At 57.7% G+C, this 20,085-nt stretch overlaps 3 protein-coding genes across 3 annotated transcripts; 1 reads left to right on the top strand and 2 right to left on the bottom strand.

Annotated features, from left to right (window-relative positions):
* Nucleotides 1-11: 11 nt before the first annotated feature.
* Nucleotides 12-4,361, bottom strand: CCER2 (coiled-coil glutamate rich protein 2). The gene is made up of 5 exons (XM_058707736.1): nucleotides 2,370-4,361; nucleotides 2,093-2,133; nucleotides 1,851-1,938; nucleotides 999-1,522; nucleotides 12-354 (listed from the first exon to the last, which is right to left on the bottom strand). Exons 1-5 carry the CDS (start codon nucleotides 2,443-2,445, stop codon nucleotides 265-267), a joined length of 819 nt encoding a protein of 272 aa, XP_058563719.1. The 5' UTR covers nucleotides 2,446-4,361; the 3' UTR covers nucleotides 12-264.
* Nucleotides 4,362-4,679: 318 nt separating this feature from the next.
* SARS2 (seryl-tRNA synthetase 2, mitochondrial) lies at nucleotides 4,680-14,311 on the bottom strand. The gene is made up of 16 exons (XM_058706160.1): nucleotides 14,006-14,311; nucleotides 11,272-11,367; nucleotides 10,117-10,146; nucleotides 9,442-9,582; nucleotides 9,305-9,359; nucleotides 8,746-8,809; nucleotides 8,426-8,531; nucleotides 7,712-7,759; nucleotides 7,392-7,500; nucleotides 7,029-7,074; nucleotides 6,590-6,677; nucleotides 6,396-6,505; nucleotides 5,611-5,704; nucleotides 5,428-5,520; nucleotides 5,242-5,307; nucleotides 4,680-5,155 (listed from the first exon to the last, which is right to left on the bottom strand). The coding sequence occupies exons 1-16, from the start codon at nucleotides 14,270-14,272 to the stop codon at nucleotides 5,012-5,014; spliced, it is 1,557 nt and encodes a 518-aa protein (XP_058562143.1). The 5' UTR covers nucleotides 14,273-14,311; the 3' UTR covers nucleotides 4,680-5,011.
* A 127-nt stretch (nucleotides 14,312-14,438) lies between these two features.
* On the top strand, nucleotides 14,439-19,261 carry MRPS12 (mitochondrial ribosomal protein S12). The gene is made up of 3 exons (XM_058706165.1): nucleotides 14,439-14,561; nucleotides 14,860-14,927; nucleotides 18,553-19,261. The coding sequence occupies exons 2-3, from the start codon at nucleotides 14,879-14,881 to the stop codon at nucleotides 18,921-18,923; spliced, it is 420 nt and encodes a 139-aa protein (XP_058562148.1). The 5' UTR covers nucleotides 14,439-14,561; nucleotides 14,860-14,878; the 3' UTR covers nucleotides 18,924-19,261.
* The last annotated feature ends 824 nt before the right edge of the window (nucleotides 19,262-20,085 follow it).

The following is a 20,085-nucleotide window of genomic DNA, read 5'->3' as shown; positions in this document are numbered from 1 at the left end:
CCACACGAGCCTTAGCGGTTTTCTTTGTGCTTTATTCACTCGGCAGGGTTGGAGTGGGTTACATGGGTGGCCGGGTGTTTCCCGAGTCGGTTGGAGCCCAGCCCCTCTACCCAGCTCAGACTCGGCCCCTCGGGCCTGGTCGCGTGGCACACCTGTCCCCCCATTCCTGCAGGCTGGGGAACGGAGTGGGGTGTTAGGCGAGCTTTGGGGGTCAACAGTCATAAGCCATAGGGTGTGTCAGGAAGGAGGACGCGAGGTCGGGGGTCATCCCTCCCTCCTGATCTCCTCCCCCAGAAGCTCCGTTGCCTTCTTTAGCTCATCTCGCACGTGCTCCAGCCGCACCGTGTCATGCTCCTGGGGGGATCAGAAACGGGTTGATCAGCACACCCACCTTCAAGGGCAGGCCCCCCTCAGGAGTCACCCATGAACGTGGGCCATGTCGGTTTGCATGCCGGCAGCCGGCAGCGGTCCTCTGGTCCCCACGGACCGCGGTGGTGACCGCAGTGGAAGAGTTAGACTGGCCGACGTGGCCAGCGGGGCAGTCTGCGTGGACCGCCACGGCCAACGACAACAGGTGTGGCTAGTAAAGGGGCCCTGACCCATTTGTGAGGTGCTGGCCGGTTAGGCTGCTGCCGCCAGTCACGGGGACGTCTTTCTTTCCACGGCCCAGCAGTGGTGTCCACCTGTGGTCCAGCGAACCGAGCACGGCAGCCACTTTTCACGTGGCCAGACTGCGCGTTACTGACTACGGTGGCGGCTCACTCGGACGCTTCCGCGCGATTCTGGTGGCCATCTTGGTTACTGTACTCTTGGTGTGGAAGCCATCTTGGCCAAGCAGGGGCCTTGCTCGGATGTCGCTGCCTAGTCCTGGTGTCCGTTCCGGTCACCATGGTCCATTTGCGGTGGACAGTGGCCGTTTACGGCCCAACTGGTACCCATTTGGTAGTCGATTCCACGGGCCGTTTGGCCTACCCCGCTTGCCCGTGGCCTCCACTCACCTCCCTCTCGGAAGCCTCTTCCTTCTCCTCCTGCTTGGGCCCGGCTTCTGGCTGGCGGAGGCGGTGGTGATGCGGTGAGTCCTCGTGCCTTTCTCCTCCACCCGCCTCGGCCCCCTGCCACAGGCCGTGGCCCGCGCCCAGCACCTGCACACCCTTCTCCTCGGCCTCAAACTGGGCTGTTTCCTCGTCACTGGCCTGCTCTGCCACTCGCTTGTGGGGCCGCCCTCCACCCTCTGGGCGCCGCTTCCACGGGCCTTCGAAGGGTTCCACGGGCCCCCTCTTCTTCCTCTCCTCCTCCTCCCGCTCCTGCTCCTCCTCCTCCTCCTGGTGGAGCCGGCTATGGAGCTGCTCACGGATGGTCTGTTCCCGCACCTCAGACTTGTGGGCCCTCTCGGCTGCCTCTTCCTCATCCCTCGCTTCCTGGCTGGACCTCATCTTCCCAGCCTCTTGCTTCTTGAAATCCCCAACCAGCAGGCCTTTCTCTTTGGTGGACACACAGCCGTAGGGCTCTGTCTCACACATCTCTGGTGGAAAGAGAGAGGATGCTCTCTGTGCACCAGAATCGGGAACCGGACCTGGAGGAGTTCTGGGGCCTGCCCGAGGCCCCACAGGGGGGCTGCCCAAAACCGGGAGAGGAGGGTCAGGTCTGGGGGATGTTCTCTGCCCCCATCCCGTGCCTCTGCAGGGACCCCCCCAGGGTGGGGCTGGAGGCCGGACGGGACACCGGGTGTGCCGTGCCAGCCCAGGCAAGGGGGCCCTGGGATGAGACCACCTTTCCTCCAGGCAGCCCCGGCCGGAACCCCGGGTGGGGTGGGGGCTCCCAAGAGGCTCTGGGGCCTGGGCCCTCCTTACCTTTGTGGAGGAGAGCTGTGCAGGGGCTTCTCTGGGCCTGGCCCAGCGTCAGCACTTCTGTGACCACTTCTGCCAGACAGCGGGTCAGCTGGGCGTGAAGGGTCAGAGGGGAGGTTGAGGGTAGGGCAGACGGGAGGAATGAGAGCAGTGGGAAGTTTGGGAGGGAGATGATCACGGAGGCCGGTCAGGGAGGGCCAGGGTCTGGGGAAGATGAGGCAGGGCAAGGGGTCTGCACTCCTCACCTCTTCCTTGGAGGGTTTTGGCGCCAAGGGAGCAGCGGTGGCTGTGGAGGAAGGAGGTGGGTGCTGGTACCCTCGGTACCCCGCGGGCACTGTCCTCGGTGCTGATCCACGGTCCCCTCCCCAGCCTGCCTGCCAGGTGCACCGTCCCTACCTGGAAGCTCAGCCCGTGAAGTCTCTAGTCCAACCCCAATGGGTGCACCGTTCCCGCCCCCCGCCCCCCCAGTCCCTGGTCCCTGAGCTGGCCGCAGAGGTGCCCTCTCCAGTTCCTGGCACTCACCGGCCCCCGGCAGCAGCGCCAGAAGCAGGGGCAGCGGCAGCAACAGCAGCACGGAGGCGGGCCCGCGGCTCTGCATGGTGGGGCGTCGGGACCAGGGTGCTCGGCGCCGCGCGGGACGGCGCGGCAGCTCCTTATAACCCGCGCCAGTGGCCCCGCGGGGGAGGAAGTGACGTCATCACCGCCCCTTCCCCGCCCGCACCAGGGTGACAGCTGCCGGGCGGCCACCTGCCTGAGACCCTCAATTATTCATGGAGACCCACGTCCCGCACCCGCTCCTCTTCCAGCTAATGGTCCCGGAGCGTCAGCATGGAGGGAGGGTGCTTCCCCCAGAGAGACACGGTCTGTTGAGCTTAAGGCTGCACGGGGAGGGCGACCTGAGTTCGAATCCAGCGGCAGCCATTCACAGATCGACCTCAGGCAACTCCTGCCGTTCTTTGGCCTTTTCCTCACCTGGAGATTTGGGGGTCCTAAACCTACTTCCGCCGAGGTGGTGGCTGGGCTCCGCCTGAATCCCAGCTCCACCACGGCCAGCTGTGCAGCCTGGGAAAACTGCCAGACCTCTCTAGGATTGGTTTTATGCTTTGTGAGACAGGGCGGGTGGCCACCTGCCCCACAGGTGAGGGGTAAATACATAACGGGTGCGTAAGGTCATTTAGACAGTGTCTGGCCCTGGGAACTACACCCGTCCCAGCACCCTCAGTCCAGTAGCTTTTATTGAGCACCTACTATATGCCCCGCCCTCTCAGAAAGCCCGGGTGACAGCAGTGAACAAGTAGGCAAACTTCCCCGTCCTCTTGGGCCGACATTTGAGAAGGGGAAGACACAACACTCAACTCTGCGCCTATAAGGAAGGAGGAAATGACCGCAGACTCCTGCATCACACAGTGCGAGTGGCTTTTCCTTTGGCCGGCCAGGGAAGTCCTCTCTGAGGAGGTGATATGTGGGCTAAGGCCTGAGTCATAAAATGGAGGCAATCACACAAGATTGAGGGGAAGAGTAGCCACAGAAGGGACTAGCCAGCGCAAAGGTCGGAGTCAAGAATGAGTCTGCAGACTGGGGCGCCTGGGCGGCTCAGTCAGTTAAGTGTCTGACTTCAGCTCAGGTCATGATCTCGTGGTTTGGGAGTTTGAGCCTCACGTCAGGCTCTGTGCTGACAGCTCAGAGCCTGGAGCCTGCTTCCGATTCTGTGTCTCCCTCTCTCTCCCTGTTCCCCCACGCTCACATTGTCTCTCTCTCTCTCAAAAATAAATAAAGATTAAAAAAAAAAAAAAGAGTCTGCAGAGTTAGGACAGCAAGACCAGAGCACGAGAGAGAGGAGGTGGGTTGAAACGGAAGGCAGGGGGCAGACCACGTGGGGCTCTGTGGATCACGGGGACAGCTCTGTCCTTTCCCCTGAGATGGAGCTACATGAGGGCTCCAAGCGGGGGAGGGATGTGACCAGACACCGGTGTCCGCAGGGTCGCTCTGGCTGCGTGGGGGCGGGGGAGCGAGGAGATGGTGGAGGGGCTGTCGTGACTCTCCAGATGGGGAGAAAACAGTGGACAGGACCGGGGAGGGACCAGGGAGGGACCGGGGAGGAAGAGAGTAAGGGCGGATTCTGGTAATGGTTTAGAGAAGGAGCCGCCAGGGTCTGACCTACGTGGGCACGAGGGGAGCAGAGAGTGACCGAAGGGCTGTGGCCTGAAGAACTGGGAAGGCAGTTCCATGTACCAAGACAGGCACAGCGAGGGGAAGAGTGAGTTCTGCTTCGTGGAGTTTGTGCTGCCTACTGGACCCCACCACCCCCCAGCCCCCTGCAGTGGAGATGGGGGAGTGAGGTTGAAACTGGGGTCAGGGGCGCCTGGGTGGCTCAGTTGGTTAAGCGGCCGACTTTGGCTCAGGTCATGATCTCACAGTCCGTGAGTTCGAGCCCCGCGTCGGGCTCTGTGCTGACAGCTCAGAGCCTGGAGCCTGCTTCTGATCCTGTGTCTCCCTCTCTCTCTGCCCCTCCCCCATTCATGCTCTGTCTCTCTCTGTCTCAAAAATAAATAAACATTAAAAAAAAATAAATTAATTAATTAAAAAAAAAAAAGAAACCGGGGTCAGTGCAAGGTGCCCCTCCGTCCTAGAGCAAGGGAGAGGCCTCGCACCCTCTCAGTTCCTGAGGTGGCCCCCAAGTTGCCCTCCGTGTGCTCTGGGGGCTGCTGGACATTCTTGGCCATGGTCCCTGTGGCCACAGACCCTATGATGGTTTAGTACCTCTGACCAACTGCCCAGCACCCCCGCAGGTCAGCCAGGGTCATGTCCCTTGCTCACAGATCCACAAAGGCCTTGGTTCTGACCATTTATTGGGGACTTTTCTGCTAAGTACTGGGGGAGGGAAGAAGGAAGGACGTTTGGAGGCCTCTTCCTCTCCTTCCCCCATCCCTACAACTTTTAAATCCCCAGGCGTCCTGCTTTCCGGTGCAGGCTGGGACCACCAGTGACAACAGGGTCACCGGCTGATTCTGAGGAAGTACGGAAGTAGGAAAGGGGCCCGGGCATGGAGCCGGTGTGAGGAATGCAGATGTCAGGACGGGCTTAGGAAAACGGTTCCCAGGTCTCCAGGGTCCCCTGAGCTCCAGGAAGCAGCAACAGCCCTGCTGACCGATGAGGGTGCGCTCTCAGCTCGAAGCGGGCCGGCCCGGGAGCCTGGGCTTCTGGGGCTGGTTGGGGCCGATGTACTGGAGAGGCACGTGGGTGGGGGCCGTGATCCGATCGGTGCCAAGGTAGGGCTGGAGGGCAGGGGGCACGAGGACCGAGCCGTCCTGGGGACAGAGCAGGTCTCAGGATGCTGCCACTGACCCGGGCCTCCACCCTCGGCCTCCCTGGGTGGGATCCTTCCACCGCTCACCTCCCGCTGGTTGCTCTCCAGGAGGGCGATGAGCAGGCGAGGGACGGCACAGGCTGTGGCGTTCACCTGGGGGAGAGGCGTGCTCGCATCCGCGACGACCTCTCCTGCCCCGGAGAGGCCGAGGGGGTGTGGGCCTCAGGGAGTGGAGGCTCTCGGGAGGCTAGGCGAGGGGGGGCGGGCGCTTACTGTGTGGGCAAACTGCAGCTCCCCGGCCTCCTTCTGGAACATGATGTGCAGCCGGCGGCTCTGGAAGTCCGTGCAGTTGGAAGCACTGGTGACCTGGGTGCGGGGAGGGGTGGGCTGAGAGGATCACCTGCGGGGGGTCCGGTCCCGGTCCCCCACTGCGTCCCCACCGCGGCGGGGGCTCACCTCGCCAAAGCGGCCGCGGCCCGGCATCCAGGCCTCGATATCGAACTTGCGGTAGGCGGGGAGGCCCAGTTCCTGGGTGGGCATGTCCAGGACGCTGCGGCGGAAGAGAAAGTCGTGGCGAAGGTCAGTGAGAGGCAAGAGGAGGTGGCGGCAGTGGTGGAGGAGGGGGAGGAGGGAGAAGGCACGGGGGGGGGAGGTGATGGAAGAGAAGATAGCCAAAAAAGAGGAAAATGGAAGCGAAAAAGGAGGCGGAGGCGGTGGCGACGAGGGCACAGAGGCGAGGCGGCGGAAGGGGAGCGGATGGGGGGGGAGGACGGGGAGGAGAGTGGGCACGTGGCCACTCTCGGCACCCTGGATCTGTAACGGGTCACCGAGAGGAAAAGCCCACATCGCCCGGCCTCTCTGGAAGCCAGGAGTGATGGATAGGATGGGAGGGCGTGGGGCCACCCACCAGGTCCTGCCCGAAAGGGAAGGGGGCGCCCCCGCCCTCCCCGCCGAGCCCAGGCAGTAAGGAGCCCCTTGGGGTGAAGTGCCGATGACCGAGGGGTGGGAGCCACGAGAGGGAAGGGGCCCGGGTCCCCATCCCCGGGGCGCCCTGTGCCACTCAGGCTGCTGTCACCGTCCTATGGTCCCACATGGGAGGTTACAGACTGACAGATACGTATCCCGCGTGTATTCCTGACACGGGGCAAGGGGGCGGAGGGAGAGGAGGTGATGAGGGCGTGTAAGGTGGGGAGCACCTAGCCAGCCTATCCCTCCTCCCTCACCCCCACCCTTCTCCGCACCGGAAGTGCAGGCCCAGCTCCGTCAAGATCTCCATCTGCAGGGACAGGAACTCCTCCAGCAGCTGTGAGCTCTGCTCCAGCCCAGGGCCTGTCACCCCGAACATCTCCACCTGGGGCAGTGCAGCGGGCACAGGAGTCAGAAGGCCCCCGGCCACTGGAGTGAGCCCTCCTCCCCAGGTCACGGCTACACCAACCTTGGTGAAATGATGCACTCGATACAGTCCCCGTGGCTCCTTCCCTGTGTCTGTCTCAGCCCGGTAGCAGGTACTGGAACAAACCATCCTGGGTGGGGGATGGGGGGGGTGGGCAGGGGAAGTAGAGTCAGGGAGGGGAGAGGGAATGTCACAGTGGGGGACAAGATCGAAAGGAACCGGACATCGGGGCGCCCGGGTGGCTTAGTTGGCTAAGCGTCCGACTTCAGCTCAGGACACGATTTCGCGGTCTGTGAGTTCGAGCCCCGCGTCGGGCTCTGGGCTGACCGCTCAGAGCCTGGAGCCTGTTTCGGATTCTGTGTCTCCCTCTCTGTCTCTGACCCTCCCCCGTTCATGCTCTGTCTCTCTCTGTCTCAAAATTAAATAAACGTTAAAAAAAAAATTAAAAAAAAAATAAATAAATAAAGGAACTGGACATCACCTGATTGGCAGGTCCCTGAAGGCCACGGAGTGGTCCATGAAGTAGCCTGGGAGGAGAGAGGAACAGAATGTGTCAGCCAGGATGGGTCACCACCATCCACAGGAAATCTCTGTGACAATTAGAAAAGGTGTCCTCTCTGGTAGACACGACCTCCCGTCAGGGCATGGGGCTGGATCCTCACTGTACTGTTGTGCAGTTAACAACCTACACAACTGTACAGGCTGGCCCTGGGGGTCACTGAGACATCCTAGGCACGCAGCTGTCACCCCCAGGATGCTCCTGGTTATCCCCCTACAATCCCTCCTGCTCTGAGGACACTGGAGGTATCTTCACCCCTGCTGCTGCCCCCAGGCAGGTGCTTACCAGCGAGCCCCACCTCTGCTGTCCCAGCCAGGTTGAGGTCTTCGAAGCGGGATGGGTCGATATTGTAAATTTGGGACGGGTTGGCATTTGGTGTCATCCCACAGCCTTCCTGGGGAGGAGGCCAAGCCACACAGGTCAGGGGACAGATAACCTCAGCCTCCTTTTGCAGGAACAAGCCCCGCTCCTCCCCAGGAAGCACCTGGAGTTGCCCACCCTCAACCCAGTCCCAGGGCCGTCTCTGCAGGGGAGACAGGCTGTTCTTCACGCCTGGGGTCCCCGGAACAGGGCCTGGCACGCAGCTGTGTGCGGGGGACACTCACAAACACAGCTCCCCGGAGAAGGTCTGGCACTGTCATGGGAGTGAAGCCCTGTGAACGGGAAGGGGGCGGGGTGAGGGCACGGCCAGGACCCCCACCAGACCAGAGACACTGCAGAGTGGGCCAGTGACTCCCGCTTGTCCTTCAAAACCCATTCCGCCTCAGAGGAGATTGAGGGAGGCTTCAACTGGCTTGGAGCCAGTAGGCTTGGAGCTGGCTTCGGGACCCTGGTGTCCCTGCCGCCGGGGCCCTCTCTGTCGGTGCTTTGCGGTTTCCTCTCACTGCATCCCACACAGGGTAGCGGGAGGTGTAGTTAGAGCTTTCTGTGGCTCCCCAGTGCCCTCAGGAAATGGCCTGAGGCCACGGTCAACAGCCCATGCCTTCAGCCCCCGCCAACCCCTCCCATTCCAGCAACACCTCCTTTACACCACGGCAGGTGGTGAGGTCCCAGGCACAGGCCCTAGGGCCGGCTCCAAGCAGCAGCCGTGAGATCTTGGGCTAGTTACGCCCTCTCCGGGCCTTAATTTCTCCATCCCTGAAGTGGGGATAAGAGCATCTACCTCATAACGTTGCTATAAGAATTAAATGTGTCGGTAATACACGTAAAGCTCTGAAATAACGGCTGGAGCACAGGGAACGCCCTCCTCCCCGTCTTGAGCCCTCTGAGTCACTGTCGACGTCACCCCCTCCAGGCAGCCCTCCCATCCCGACCCATACCCGCTGGATGAGCTTGTTGAGGGTGAAGTTGACCAGGCCGTGCTGCAGGAGGGCCCCAGCCCCGCGGAGATAATAGGAGCGGTGGCCGGACACGTGGGACAGGCGCCTGGGAGACAGACGGGCAGACAGGCGGGTGTGTGTGCGCCGGGGCTGGTGGGGGAAGAGGGGGACCCGAGCACCCTGAGGCAGAAGCCAGGTGCCAGGCGGGGGACCGGGCATCAAACATTCATGCGGGGTGAGGCCCGGGCGGCTCCACACCTGGTGCTGAGCCAGCTGCTGGGGCGGGGAGGGCGGAGGGGGCGCGAGCGGGCGGAGCTCACTTCTGCCGGATGATGTCAAGTTTCTCCGCAATTTCCAGGTGGCCCCGGGGTCGGAAGGAGAATGCTGGATCCGGATGAGAAGCAGTGGAATAAGGAGTCGGGAGAGAGACACAGAACAGGGACACAGACAGGATGAGAGAGCCAGCAGGAGGGAGAGGCAGTAAGAGGGAGCGAGGGAGACAGAGGGAAAGGGAGAGGGGAGAGAGAAGAGAGAGAGAGAGAGAGAGCGAGAGGGCAGCGGAGGCGGGACTGGCAAAGGGAGAGATGGCGAGAGACGCGGAGCCGAGGTGGAAAAGGAGAGAGAAGGGAAAGGGAAGAGAACATTTAGGAGGAGGTGAGAAAGAGGTGGGTGGGTACAGAGAATCAGAGCCAGAGAGAGAGAGAGAGAGAGAGAGACACCGGAGTCAGGGAGGAAAACCCAAGGGAAACAGCCAAAGCGAGCCAGGGACGGACTGCCATACACACACAGGGCAGAAGGCAGGAGGAGGGGAGCACCGGCCACGTCCCACACCCCAGGGACACCACCCAGCCTCGGCTCCGGGCCTGGGGGCTGGCCCACCTGGCTTGTCTCCGACCACGTGGAGCACCCGGGCCTGGCTCTCGTCCCCGACGGGCTGCGGGGACACAGCGGGAGTCACGGGGAGGGTGGTCCCGGGCGGGCCCCTGGGCTCCCCCGCCACCCAGCACCGCGCTCACCACATCCGGGTGGGTCTGGTTGGGCAGCCTCAGCGCCCGCAGGTAGAACTCCTCTTCAAGCTGAGTCTCCTTGGGGTACAGGACCACGAGCTGCTCGCGGATCTCTCGGCCGTGGGCCCGCAGACTCTGATACTGGGGGTCCTGGGCAGGGGGACAAGCCGGGTCAGTCCAGGAGAGGGCGGGGGGGGGGTCCCTCAACCAGTCTGACCTTGGGCCTTGCCAGCACAACCCCTGTGGTCGGCACCCACTCTCTCTTTGGCCCAACATCCTGAATTTCTGTTTGGGAAATTCCCTCACCTCACCTCACCACCACATGGCAAGTCCAGGGGGCCGTGACTCAGGCCTGGCCTACCAGAACATTCTAATGCCTGGGCCACAGCGACTGGCTCGAAGACAGGCACGCGACCCGAGCCCCAGGACCAGGGGTGCAGCGATCAGGGAAGCGGTCCCCTTCGGGCCCCACCCCGCCTCCCCTTTCTCTAAGGGCAGAAAGCCGGTCTGGGAACAAAGAGGGAACTAGAACCAGATATAAGCCAGCCTCTTAGGTTTCAGGAACCAATAGATTCACTTGGATCGATAATCCTGTTTGTTGTCTTCGGTCACAAGGTAGGAATCACGACCCCCGTGGCACCTGCCCACTCCCCCCAGGGGCAGGACACCGGCCCTCGGGACTACCTGCTGCACTTGAGTGTTGTCCCGGTTGACCTGGTAGAAGAGAGACGGAGGGGGTGATCAGGTTCGTGAAGCTGGGGCCGGGGAGGAGGGAAGAAAGGAGGGGTGAAAGGTCAAACAGGGCCGGGTGGGGTGGGGTGAGTTCCTTGCTCTGTGGGTGCCTGGCTGGACAGACCTTCCTCCCCTCCGTGCCTCAGTTTCTCAGTAAAGCCGGGAGGAGGCAAGATAATGGAAGAGTAGCCACACCTGCAGCTCTGTTCATCGAGCCCGTCCCTGCTCTCACACGGCTCTCACGCGGTCCTATTTCTTCACAACCTGCTCCGTGAAGTTGGCATCGGCGTGCTTCCCGTTTCGTAGATAAGAAAATCGAGGCTAGGAGCGGTAAAGCTGGTGAACCTGAACCTTCCTCGAGCCAGAGCGGCAGGCGGAATCAGGCAGACCCGGGTCTGAATGTCGGGTGCCCACCCGCTCCGTGTCCCTTGGGCAAATCTCTTTCCTGCTCCGAGCCTCGGTATTCCCACCTGTGCAATGGGATAACGGGACCTCCCCAGCAGGGCTGCTGAATGGCTTCCCCGAGCAGATGAGTTGGCGCTCATGGAACGTGAGCTGTGACCAATTTTGTTGTGGTCACTGGCTGCCTGCCTGTGATGCACGTAGTCTGGGGCCTGGCACTTACATAGGAGGGTCACTGGGAGGTGTAACTAGTTTTGCAGTCGGCCTTCGAGCGGACTGGCAAAAAGCAGCCCGGGTGCCTGGGTGCGAATCCTGCCTCGCCCACTTTCCGGCTGCGACGCTCAGGCACATGCTAACCTCTTGGGAGCCTGGTTGTAAATTGGGTTTGTATTGTTCCCGTCTCACAGAGTTGGGAGGGTTCAGAGGAGGAAAACATCTAGAACAGTGTCTGGCACACAGTGATTGCTATATAAACAGCTGCTATTATTTTTATGATTACTCTTTTCAGCCCCCTGAGGCTGATGCTCTTGGCTGTCTAGCCCAAGACTACTCAAGCCACAGAAGTCCTGTTTTCTGCCTCTGGCAGTCATGTGAAGAGACACGGTACTACGCGGCCATCTTGGGCTGTGAGCGGGGAAACTGAGGTCAAATCAACATAGTGAAGCCTCACCCACCTAGGACCCCCTCCCTTCCCCTGCCGCTCACCATCAGGGCCCGTACTGCCTCAGCCACGGCCCCCTTCTCTTCCTCCAGACTCCGGATCTGCTCCCGCAGCTGCCTCAGCTCCTGCCATGCTGAGATCTGGGGGAGGACACAGGAGGGAAAGGGGTGAAGGGGCCACTGTCTCCTGCCCCTTCTCGCTGGAGCCTCCCCCTGCTGGCCACCTGGAGCCCAGCAGCCAGGCTCTCCTCGTTCCCTTCTGTACTAGGCTTCCTGATGTAAAGCACACGGCTGCCCAGACATAAGACACATTTCCCAGCCTCCTTTGCAGCTACTTGTGCTCACGTGTCCAAGATCAACCAATGGACGTGAGTGGAAGGGGAGAGTGTGACTCTTGGGTCACCTCCTTGAAGACAAGCCCCCATGCTGGGCTTTCTCTCACTCCCCTTGGACTGGATGACAGGCTCTGAAGCACAGCCAAACCGGACAGCATCCTAAGGGACACGGAGCAGGAGGGTGAAAGGACCCAGGCGCTGAGGGGCACAGAGCTGAGGCCCCGCCAGCACTCCCCTCTGAGTGTCAGAGAAGAGAGAGGCAGCCTCTGTCCTATGGGGCTGCCGCGCTCAACCCGCCCCCTCCAACAAAGCAGGCTCAGCTCTGGTTCACGGGCACACCTACTGCCGTGAGGTGCCTCTGTGAGCCCGCAGCCCTGGGCAAACCCCTCTGTCCTCTCTGGCTGCAGTTTTCCCTCTGATAAAATGGTGCAAACAGCACTGTCCTACCTCCCCGGGGCTGGCAACTGGGAGGGGGCGCAGGCCATAAGGTGGTTTGCTGCCCACTGGGTGGCTCCCCCGGATGTCCCCTGGACACTCACTATGTGCAAAAGTAACTCTAGGAAAAACATCCCCCTCCCGAATCTGCTCCTCCTCCAGGGACAGCCCCACAAACTCCCATCCCCGGCCGCAGGACCCTGAGCCTCCTGCCGGATGCCACCCCAGCCCTGTGGCCAGGTTCCATCTCCCAACGTTTCTGCCTCCTGAACGTCCATCGCGTCTGTCCTGCTCCCATCCCCTGACTCCTGCCCCTCTCTGCTCCAGATCCTGTCATCTGCCACGAGGACCGCTGTGCTATCCTCCCAGCCTTCAGGCTCACCTCCTCCAATCCAGCCAGAGCTCTTACACAATCCCATTCCTGCCTGGAGGCACCCATAGCCCCCCAGTGCCCCTAGGAACAATTCACGTGCCTTGTTATTGCCCATAAAGCCACATGCCATTTTCCTCTTCACATTTCATGCCCTAAAGAAGTGTTTTTCGGGCTTTGGGATGTGATCCATTAGCGGGTTATAAATAATTCAAGACTGCTAAACCAGCACTTTAAGAAATTGTGGTAAAATATAAAGTTTAGCATTTTATGGGGCGCCTGGGTGAATCAGTCGGTCAAGTGCCCGACTCTTGGTTTCAGCTCAGGTCATGATCTTATAGTTTGTGGGTTCAAGCTCTACATCGGGCTCTGTGCTAACAGGGCGGAGGCTGCTTGGGATTCTGCCTCTCTCCTGCTCACTCTCTCTCAAAATAAATAAATGAACGTTTAAAAAAATACATAAAGTTGGGCGCCGGGGTGGCTCAGTCGGTTGAGCGTCCCACTTCAGCTCAGGACATGATCTTGCAGTTAGTGAGTTCAAGCCCCACGAACTCTGTGCTGACAACTCAGAGCCTGGAGCCTGCTTCCGATTCTGGGTCTTCTGCTCTCTCTGCCTCTCCCCTGCTCATGCTCTGTCTCTCTCCCAAAACTAAATAAACATAAAAAATTTTTAAAAATACATAAAGTGTAGCATTTCAACCATTTTTAAGAGTACAGTTCAACGGCACTAATGTGCAGCCATCCCCACCGTCCATCTCCAGAACTTTATCTTCACAAACTGAAATGCTATACCCATAAAAACACTATCTCCCTGTTCCCCTCTCCCCAGCCCCTGGCAACCGTCACTCTATTTCCTGTCTCTGTGCATTTGACCACTCTAGGTACCTGGCGTGAATGGAATTATCCGGCTTTTGTCTTTTTGTGACCGCCTTAGTTCACTTAGCGTCATGTCCTCAAGGTTCATTCATGTTCTAGCATGTGTCAGAATTTCTTTCCCTTTGGAAGGCTGGATCATATCCCACTGTGTGTACCGTAGGCCATTTTATCTATTCGTCCGTCAGTGGGCACTTGGGTTGCTCCCAAGGTCTAGTAATAATGGTGACTGCTTCTTGTTCCCTGGCATGTAGTATTATATTATTCACCACCTCATTATCAAAGCCTGGGACATAGTAGATGCTCCCTAAGCAGCTGTTCGGCAGAACCATTAATTAAATAATTATTTAAATGCTTGCTACCTGTGGGGCAGGTGCGGGGGTCTTACTCTCCAGAGGCAACCCCCTCTCCACCCTCGTCTAATTCACATCCCTGTCCCTCAATTTCGTCGCCCTCCCCTATTTTCTTTTGTGGTCTTCAGGAAGCCTGGCAGGAGGCTGGAGCACAGAGAACATCGGCACGTAGTAAGTTCCTAAGCGCAAAGTAGGCACTCAGTACGCTTTACGGAACAGGCGCATGGTGGGTGGGTACACAGTAGGGCCCTAGCACTCCGTGGATAACTGGCACATCTATGGGTGCCAAGCACAACATACTGGCTAAACTTGGGAAGAAACGGAAATTCCTGCAGTAGTTTCGCCCCCTGCTGGACAGTATCTCGCAAGCCCCGTTCCGCCCCGCAGCTGACGGCCGGCGCAAGCGCACTCACGATCGCGGGCAGGTCTTCGGGCCGCAGCTCCCCCTTGCGGAGCTGCAGGGCGCGCGCGGCCTCTTCCGGGCATGCGCACAGAGGTTCCATGTCCAGATGAGGGAGCGCGCTGTAGCCCTCGCGCGCGTGCTCGTACAGGAGGTTCCGGTCTCGTCTCTCCGTGGCAAAAGTTGTTTTTGGGCTATGGCTGCAGATGCAGCCTCTCCGGGAACGAAGACCCCGACCAGCCACCAAAGGCCACAAGCGCCGCGCCATGGACGCCGCCATCTTGGACAGGGGACAAGGAGTCACGCACCCTTCGTCCCGCCCCCTCCGCGTTTAGACCAATTGCGAAGCAGCCGTCCTGCCAATCAGACCCTGGATGGGGTGAGCGCCTCTCGAGCCTCAAATACAGTTCGATGAGAAAAATCGACTGTGATTGACTCTGTCGTTGACCAATCGTCATCTGTGCCCCGCCCCTTCAGCGTACACGGGAGGCAGAACCAGCCAATCCCTGCCGGGGTGACCTCCGGAAGGGGCAAGAGGCAGATTCGGCGTGCCTGCGGACCCTGCAAGGGTCGGTGAAGTTGATGGAAATCATTGGATTCCACCAGTCTCCCCGGCCCTCTCCTCAGTTTATCTTCTGCTTCTGTGTGCGGGGGGCGGGAGAGGTTGTTGGGTGCCCACTCAGAGCGAAACTAGATTTACCGAGGGAATTTCTGTCAGCAACGTGTGGGGTTGCGGCTAGACCGTCAAGGAAATTCCTTGGATTTAATCAGAAGGCTCTGAGGACGTGGTGGGCAGAATTTGGGCCCTTGTCCGGCTACGGCCACTTTTCCCTTTTTCCTTCCTGATGCTCATATCCCCTCACACAGGGACCCTGCAGGCGGTGGGATGTCCTGGTCCGGTCTTCTCCGTAGCCTCAACACGTCCCTAAATTATGGTAAGTTAGGGGCTTGAGCTGCAGAGACGCAGCAGGATAAGGGCTATCCCCGCCGGGACTTGTGTGCCTCTGCCGCAGCCCCGGGGGAATCAGGGGTTAAATTAGGGATGGATGGATACACGGTGGGTTTTAGCAGAGCTCGGGCTGCGGGGGCAAGAGGTGGGAAGTGGTTGCCTTGGGGGCTGCTGTGCGTCGTCAGGGGGCATCAGGAGTTTGGGTCGGTTATTGATTTCTTCAGCAGGTACTTATTAAATTCCGTGGGTGAGACATCCAAGCAAAGCGCTTGACTCATTCATTCAGCTGATAGGTATTTCTTTTAATTTTTAATTTTTTAAAGTTTAAATCCAAGTTAGTGAACATATAGTGTAGTCATGATGTCAGGAGTGGAATTTAGTGATTTATTACTTACATACAACACCCAGTACTCATCCCAACAAGTGCCCTCCTTAATGCCCCTCCCCCCCCATTTAGCCCATCCTCCCCACCCTACACCCCCTCCAGCAGCCCTGAGTTCTCTGTATTTAAGGGTCTCTTATAGTTTGTCTCGCTTTCTGTTTTTATCTTAGTTTTGCTTCCCTTCTTCTATCGTCATATGTTTTGTTTCTTAAGTTCCACGTATGAGTGAAATCATATGATGTTTGTCTTTCTCTGACTTCTTTCACTTAGCATAACACACTCTAGTTCCATCCATGTTGTCGCAAATGGCAAGATTCCGTTCTTTTTGATCGCTGAGTAATATTCCATTGTGTGTATGTGTATATACCACATCTTTTTTTTTTTTTTTTCCAACGTTTTTTATTTATTTTTGGACAGAGAGAGACAGAGCATGAACGGGGGAGGGGCAGAGAGAGAGGGAGACACAGAATCGGAAACAGGCTCCAGGCTCCGAGCCATCAGCCCAGAGCCTGACGAGGGGCTCGAACTCACGGACCGCGAGATCGTGACCTGGCTGAAGTCGGACACTTAACCGACTGCGCCACCCAGGCGCCCCTATACCACATCTTTTTAAAAAATTTTTCTTTAATGTTTATTTTTGAGAGAGCATGACTGGGGGGGGGGGGGGGGGCGGGGAGACACCGAATCTGAAGCAGGCTCCAGATTCTGAGCTGTCAGTCAGCACAGAGCCCGACATGGAGCTCGAACTCAAAAACCAAGAGATCATGACCTGAGCTGAAGTTGGACACTTAACCGACAGAGCCACCCAGGTGCCCCTTCTCTATCCATTCATCAGTCGATGGACATTTGGGCTCTTTCCATACTTTGGCTATTGTCGATAGCGCGGCTATAAACATTGGGGGGCATGTGCCCCTTCGAATCAGCGTTTATGTATCCTTTGCATAAATACCTAGTAGTGCAATTACTGGGTCATAGGGTAGTTCTATTTTTAATTTTTTGAGGAACCTCCATACTGTTTTCCAGAGTGGCTGCAGCAATTTGCATTCCTTGATGATGAGCATCTTCTCATTGTATCTGTTGGCCATCTGGATGTCTTCTTTGGAAAAGTGTCTATTCATGACTTTTGCCCATTTCTTCACTGTATTGTCTTTTGGGTGTTGAGTTTGATAAGTTCTTTATAGATTTTGGATACTAACCCTTCATCTGATGTGTCATTTGCAAATATCTTCTCCCATTCTGTCGGTTGCCTTTTAGTTTTGCTGATTGTTTCCTTCGCTGTGCAGAAGCTTCTTATCTTGATGAAGTCCCAATAGTTCATTTTTGCTTTTGTTTCCCTTACCACTGGAGACATGTCAAGTAAGAAGTTGCTGTGACCAAGGTCAAAGAGGTTGTTGCCTGTTTTCTCCTCTAGGATTTTGATGGTTCCTTTCATACGTTTAGGTCTTTCACCCGTTTTGAATTTATTTTCGTGTATGGTCTAAGAAAGTGGTCCAGGTTCATTCTTCTGTATGTTGCTGTCCAGTTTTCCCAGCACCATTTCCTGAAGAGACTGTCTTTTTTCCATTGGATATTCTTTCCTGCTTTGTCAAAGACTAGTTGGCCATCCGTTTGTGGGTCCATTTCTGGGTTCTCTAGTCTGTTCCATTGATCTAAGTGTCTGTTTTTGTGCCAGTACCATACTGTCTTGATGATTACAGCTTTGTAATACAGCTTGAAGTCCGGGATTGTGATGCCTCCTGCTTTGGTTTTCTTTTTCAACATTACTTTGGCTATTCGGGGTCTTTTGTGGGTCCATACAAATTTTAAGATCGTTTGGGGTGCCTGGATGGCTCAGTCTGTTAAGCGTCCAACCGGCTCAGGTCATGATCTCCCCCTTCTGAGTTCGAGTCCCGTGTGGGGCTCTGTGCTGACAGCTCAGAGCCTGGAGCCTGCTTCGGATTCTGTGTCTCCCTCTCGCTCTGCCCCTCCCCTGCTCTCACTGTGTCTCTCTCAAAAATAAATAAACATTAACAAAAAATAATACAAAGAAAATTTTAAGATTGTTCTAGCTCTGTGAAGAATGCTGGTGTTATTTCGATAGGGATTGCATCGAATATGTAGATTGCTTTGGGTAGTATCGACATTTTAACAATATTCGTTCTCCCAAGCTGACTCGATATGTGTCTCTCGTGGCAGCCTTTACACACCATACTCAGGAGGGAGATTCGATCATGGTGTTTGTGATACAGTGAGGCCACTGAGCGACAGTCTTACTCAAGGGCACGCCACTAGGAAGAGACTCCTAGGAACGTCTCAGCCCCTTTGAGGATTCTGCTGTAATGTGAGACACAGAACATGAGCCAGGGCCTTCCCTGGATGTGGAGGGAGCATAAAGTTTGTGTGTGAAATGAGTGTGCCAGGGAGGAGGAGGGACACCTCCCGGAAACACCCCACTGGGTTGCTGTGGGGCAGGCACAAGTTAATACAGGTATGATGCATAGAACAGTACATGACATGGTGTGAATCTGTTTGCTTTTTTTTTTTTTTTAATCTTCATTTATTTTTGAGAGAGAGACAGAGCATGAGCAGGGGAAGGGCAGAGAGAGAGGGAGACACCGAATCTGAAGCAGGCTCCAGGCTCCAGAGCCCGACTCAGGGCTCCAACCCATCAACCCACAAGATCATGACCTGAGCTCAAGTCAGACGCCCCACAGACTGAGCCACCCAGGCGCCCCTGAGTCTGATTGTGTTTGTTACTGTTTTTTTTTTTTTTTTTTTAAATTTTTTTTTAACGTTTTATTATTTATTTTTGAGACAGAGAGAGACAGAGCATGAACGGGGGAGGGTCAGAGGGAGAGGGAGACACAGAATCGGAAGCAGGCTCCAGGCTCCGAGCCATCAGCCCAGAGCCTGACGCGGGGCTCAAACTCACGGACCGCGAGATGGTGACCTGAGTCCAAGTCGGACGCTCAACCGACTGAGCCACCCAGGCGCCCCTGTTACTGTTTTTAAACAGCATTAAAGTCAGTATCTTCCTTGCGAATAAAATGAGTTAATTCACGTTAAACGTTTAAGATAGAACCTGACCTGTGGCGGTTGCTCAGTAAACGTTATTGCTAATATTAGCAACCACCTCTGGACGTAAACAAATCCATCCTTGTAGAGTGCTCGCAACAGGGCCTAGAAGTCTTACGCGTTGCCTTCATTGGGATGATAACCCCCCTGCGCCCTCCCGGTTGTGTGTCTCCAGGCCTAGCCCTGGTCCCGCAGCTCGGGGCCGCCCGCCCCATGGCCACCCTGAACCAGATGCACCGCCGGGGGCTACCGAAGTGGCCACCTGCCCCTCCGGGCCCCACGGAGGGCCGGCCGCAGCTGAAGGGCGTGGTTCTGCGCACGTTCATCCGGAAGCCCAAGAAACCCAACTCGGCCAATCGCAAATGCTGCCGCGTGCGGCTCAGCACCGGCCGAGAGGCCGTGTGCTTCATCCCCGGAGAGGGCCACAGCCTGCAGGAGCATCACGTCGTGCTCGTGAAGGGCGGCCGCACCCAGGACCTGCCTGGCGTGAAGCTCACCATCGTGCGCGGCAAGTACGACTGTGGCCACGTGCAGAAGAAGAAGTGACCGCCAGGGCCACCGGCGGCCGGGGCTTCCCCCAGAACGAGAACCTTCCTCTCTGGGTGCCTGTGGAGTCCTTGGGAAGCTATCCCAGCCCTGGAAGCACCTGGTCCTTGATTCAAATCCTGGCCTCGCCTCTTCCATCTGGAACAATGCTTGCCTGTGGGGGTTCTGGGTGTGAATTGGGAAGAGGCACCCCCTGGCCACACCCTTGCCTTCCCTGTAGAGCGGTGGCTCCGGGGGGGGGGGCTCTTCTGTTGGGATAAGGCCCTGGCTCTGTACTGCCATCTGCTGGGGAGGAATGGCAATAAAAAACGCCCCTACCCCCATGGTTGTGATGTGAACCCTCCTGCACGGTATTTACCCTCTGCGTGGTATTAGCCTGTGATATCCCCCGTGGGCCTCGATTTCCTCCGGAAAATAGCTCCACTCACATATCCCCCTTCTTGGTATAAATTCAATGCTCTAAGTGCATAACACATGCTCCCCTACTTTAAGCTGCTGGTAGGCAGCGCTGGGTCCACCCTGTTCCCTTCCCCGCAGGCCCAGGATCTGTGCAAAGAGAGCCCGGCCCTCGAGCTTCCGCATCTGTGGAAGGGGCATTGAAAGGATCGGTCGGGATGCGCTGCTGCCCACATGGGAGCTGCTCTCCTAGGTTATTTTCAGACTCAACACCCACCTGGATCCGAATCCTGCCTCTCCCTCCTTGTTCTGTGACTTCGCGCTGTTCCCGCGCTGGGCCTCAGTTTCCTCCCTCAGGAAGTGGCACCGGGAGTGATGCTGACCTCACCTGATCACGCGCTTGACCATGTTCGACTTTAAGATTTGGGAGTCGTCCTTCTCACGACTCTGTGCAAGTCCTGCCTTCCCTGCTTACTGCCCAGGTGACCTTGGGCAGGTCATGTAAGCTCTGAGCCTGTTTCCTCCTGGACTAAAGAACAGGGCCTGCATGGAGCTTAGCATACCTCCTGAAGTTCTCACGGCTGGAAATATCCCACAAGGCCTCTTAGGATCAGGGCTGGGGGCAGACAGGGCATTGACTACAGACAATGGTCCCCCATCACTTCACGTTTCGCACCAATTTTACGGAGCCAGTTTGTTGGCTGTGCCCAGCTGGGGAGATGGCAGGAGACACGAGGGGACGCTGCCAGGAGCGCTCTCCCTTGTG

The sequence above is a fragment of the Neofelis nebulosa genome, chromosome 17 (assembly GCF_028018385.1).
Source record: "Neofelis nebulosa isolate mNeoNeb1 chromosome 17, mNeoNeb1.pri, whole genome shotgun sequence".
Classification (NCBI taxonomy): domain Eukaryota; kingdom Metazoa; phylum Chordata; class Mammalia; order Carnivora; family Felidae; genus Neofelis; species Neofelis nebulosa.
This window is presented reverse-complemented; position numbering and strand designations above follow the sequence as displayed.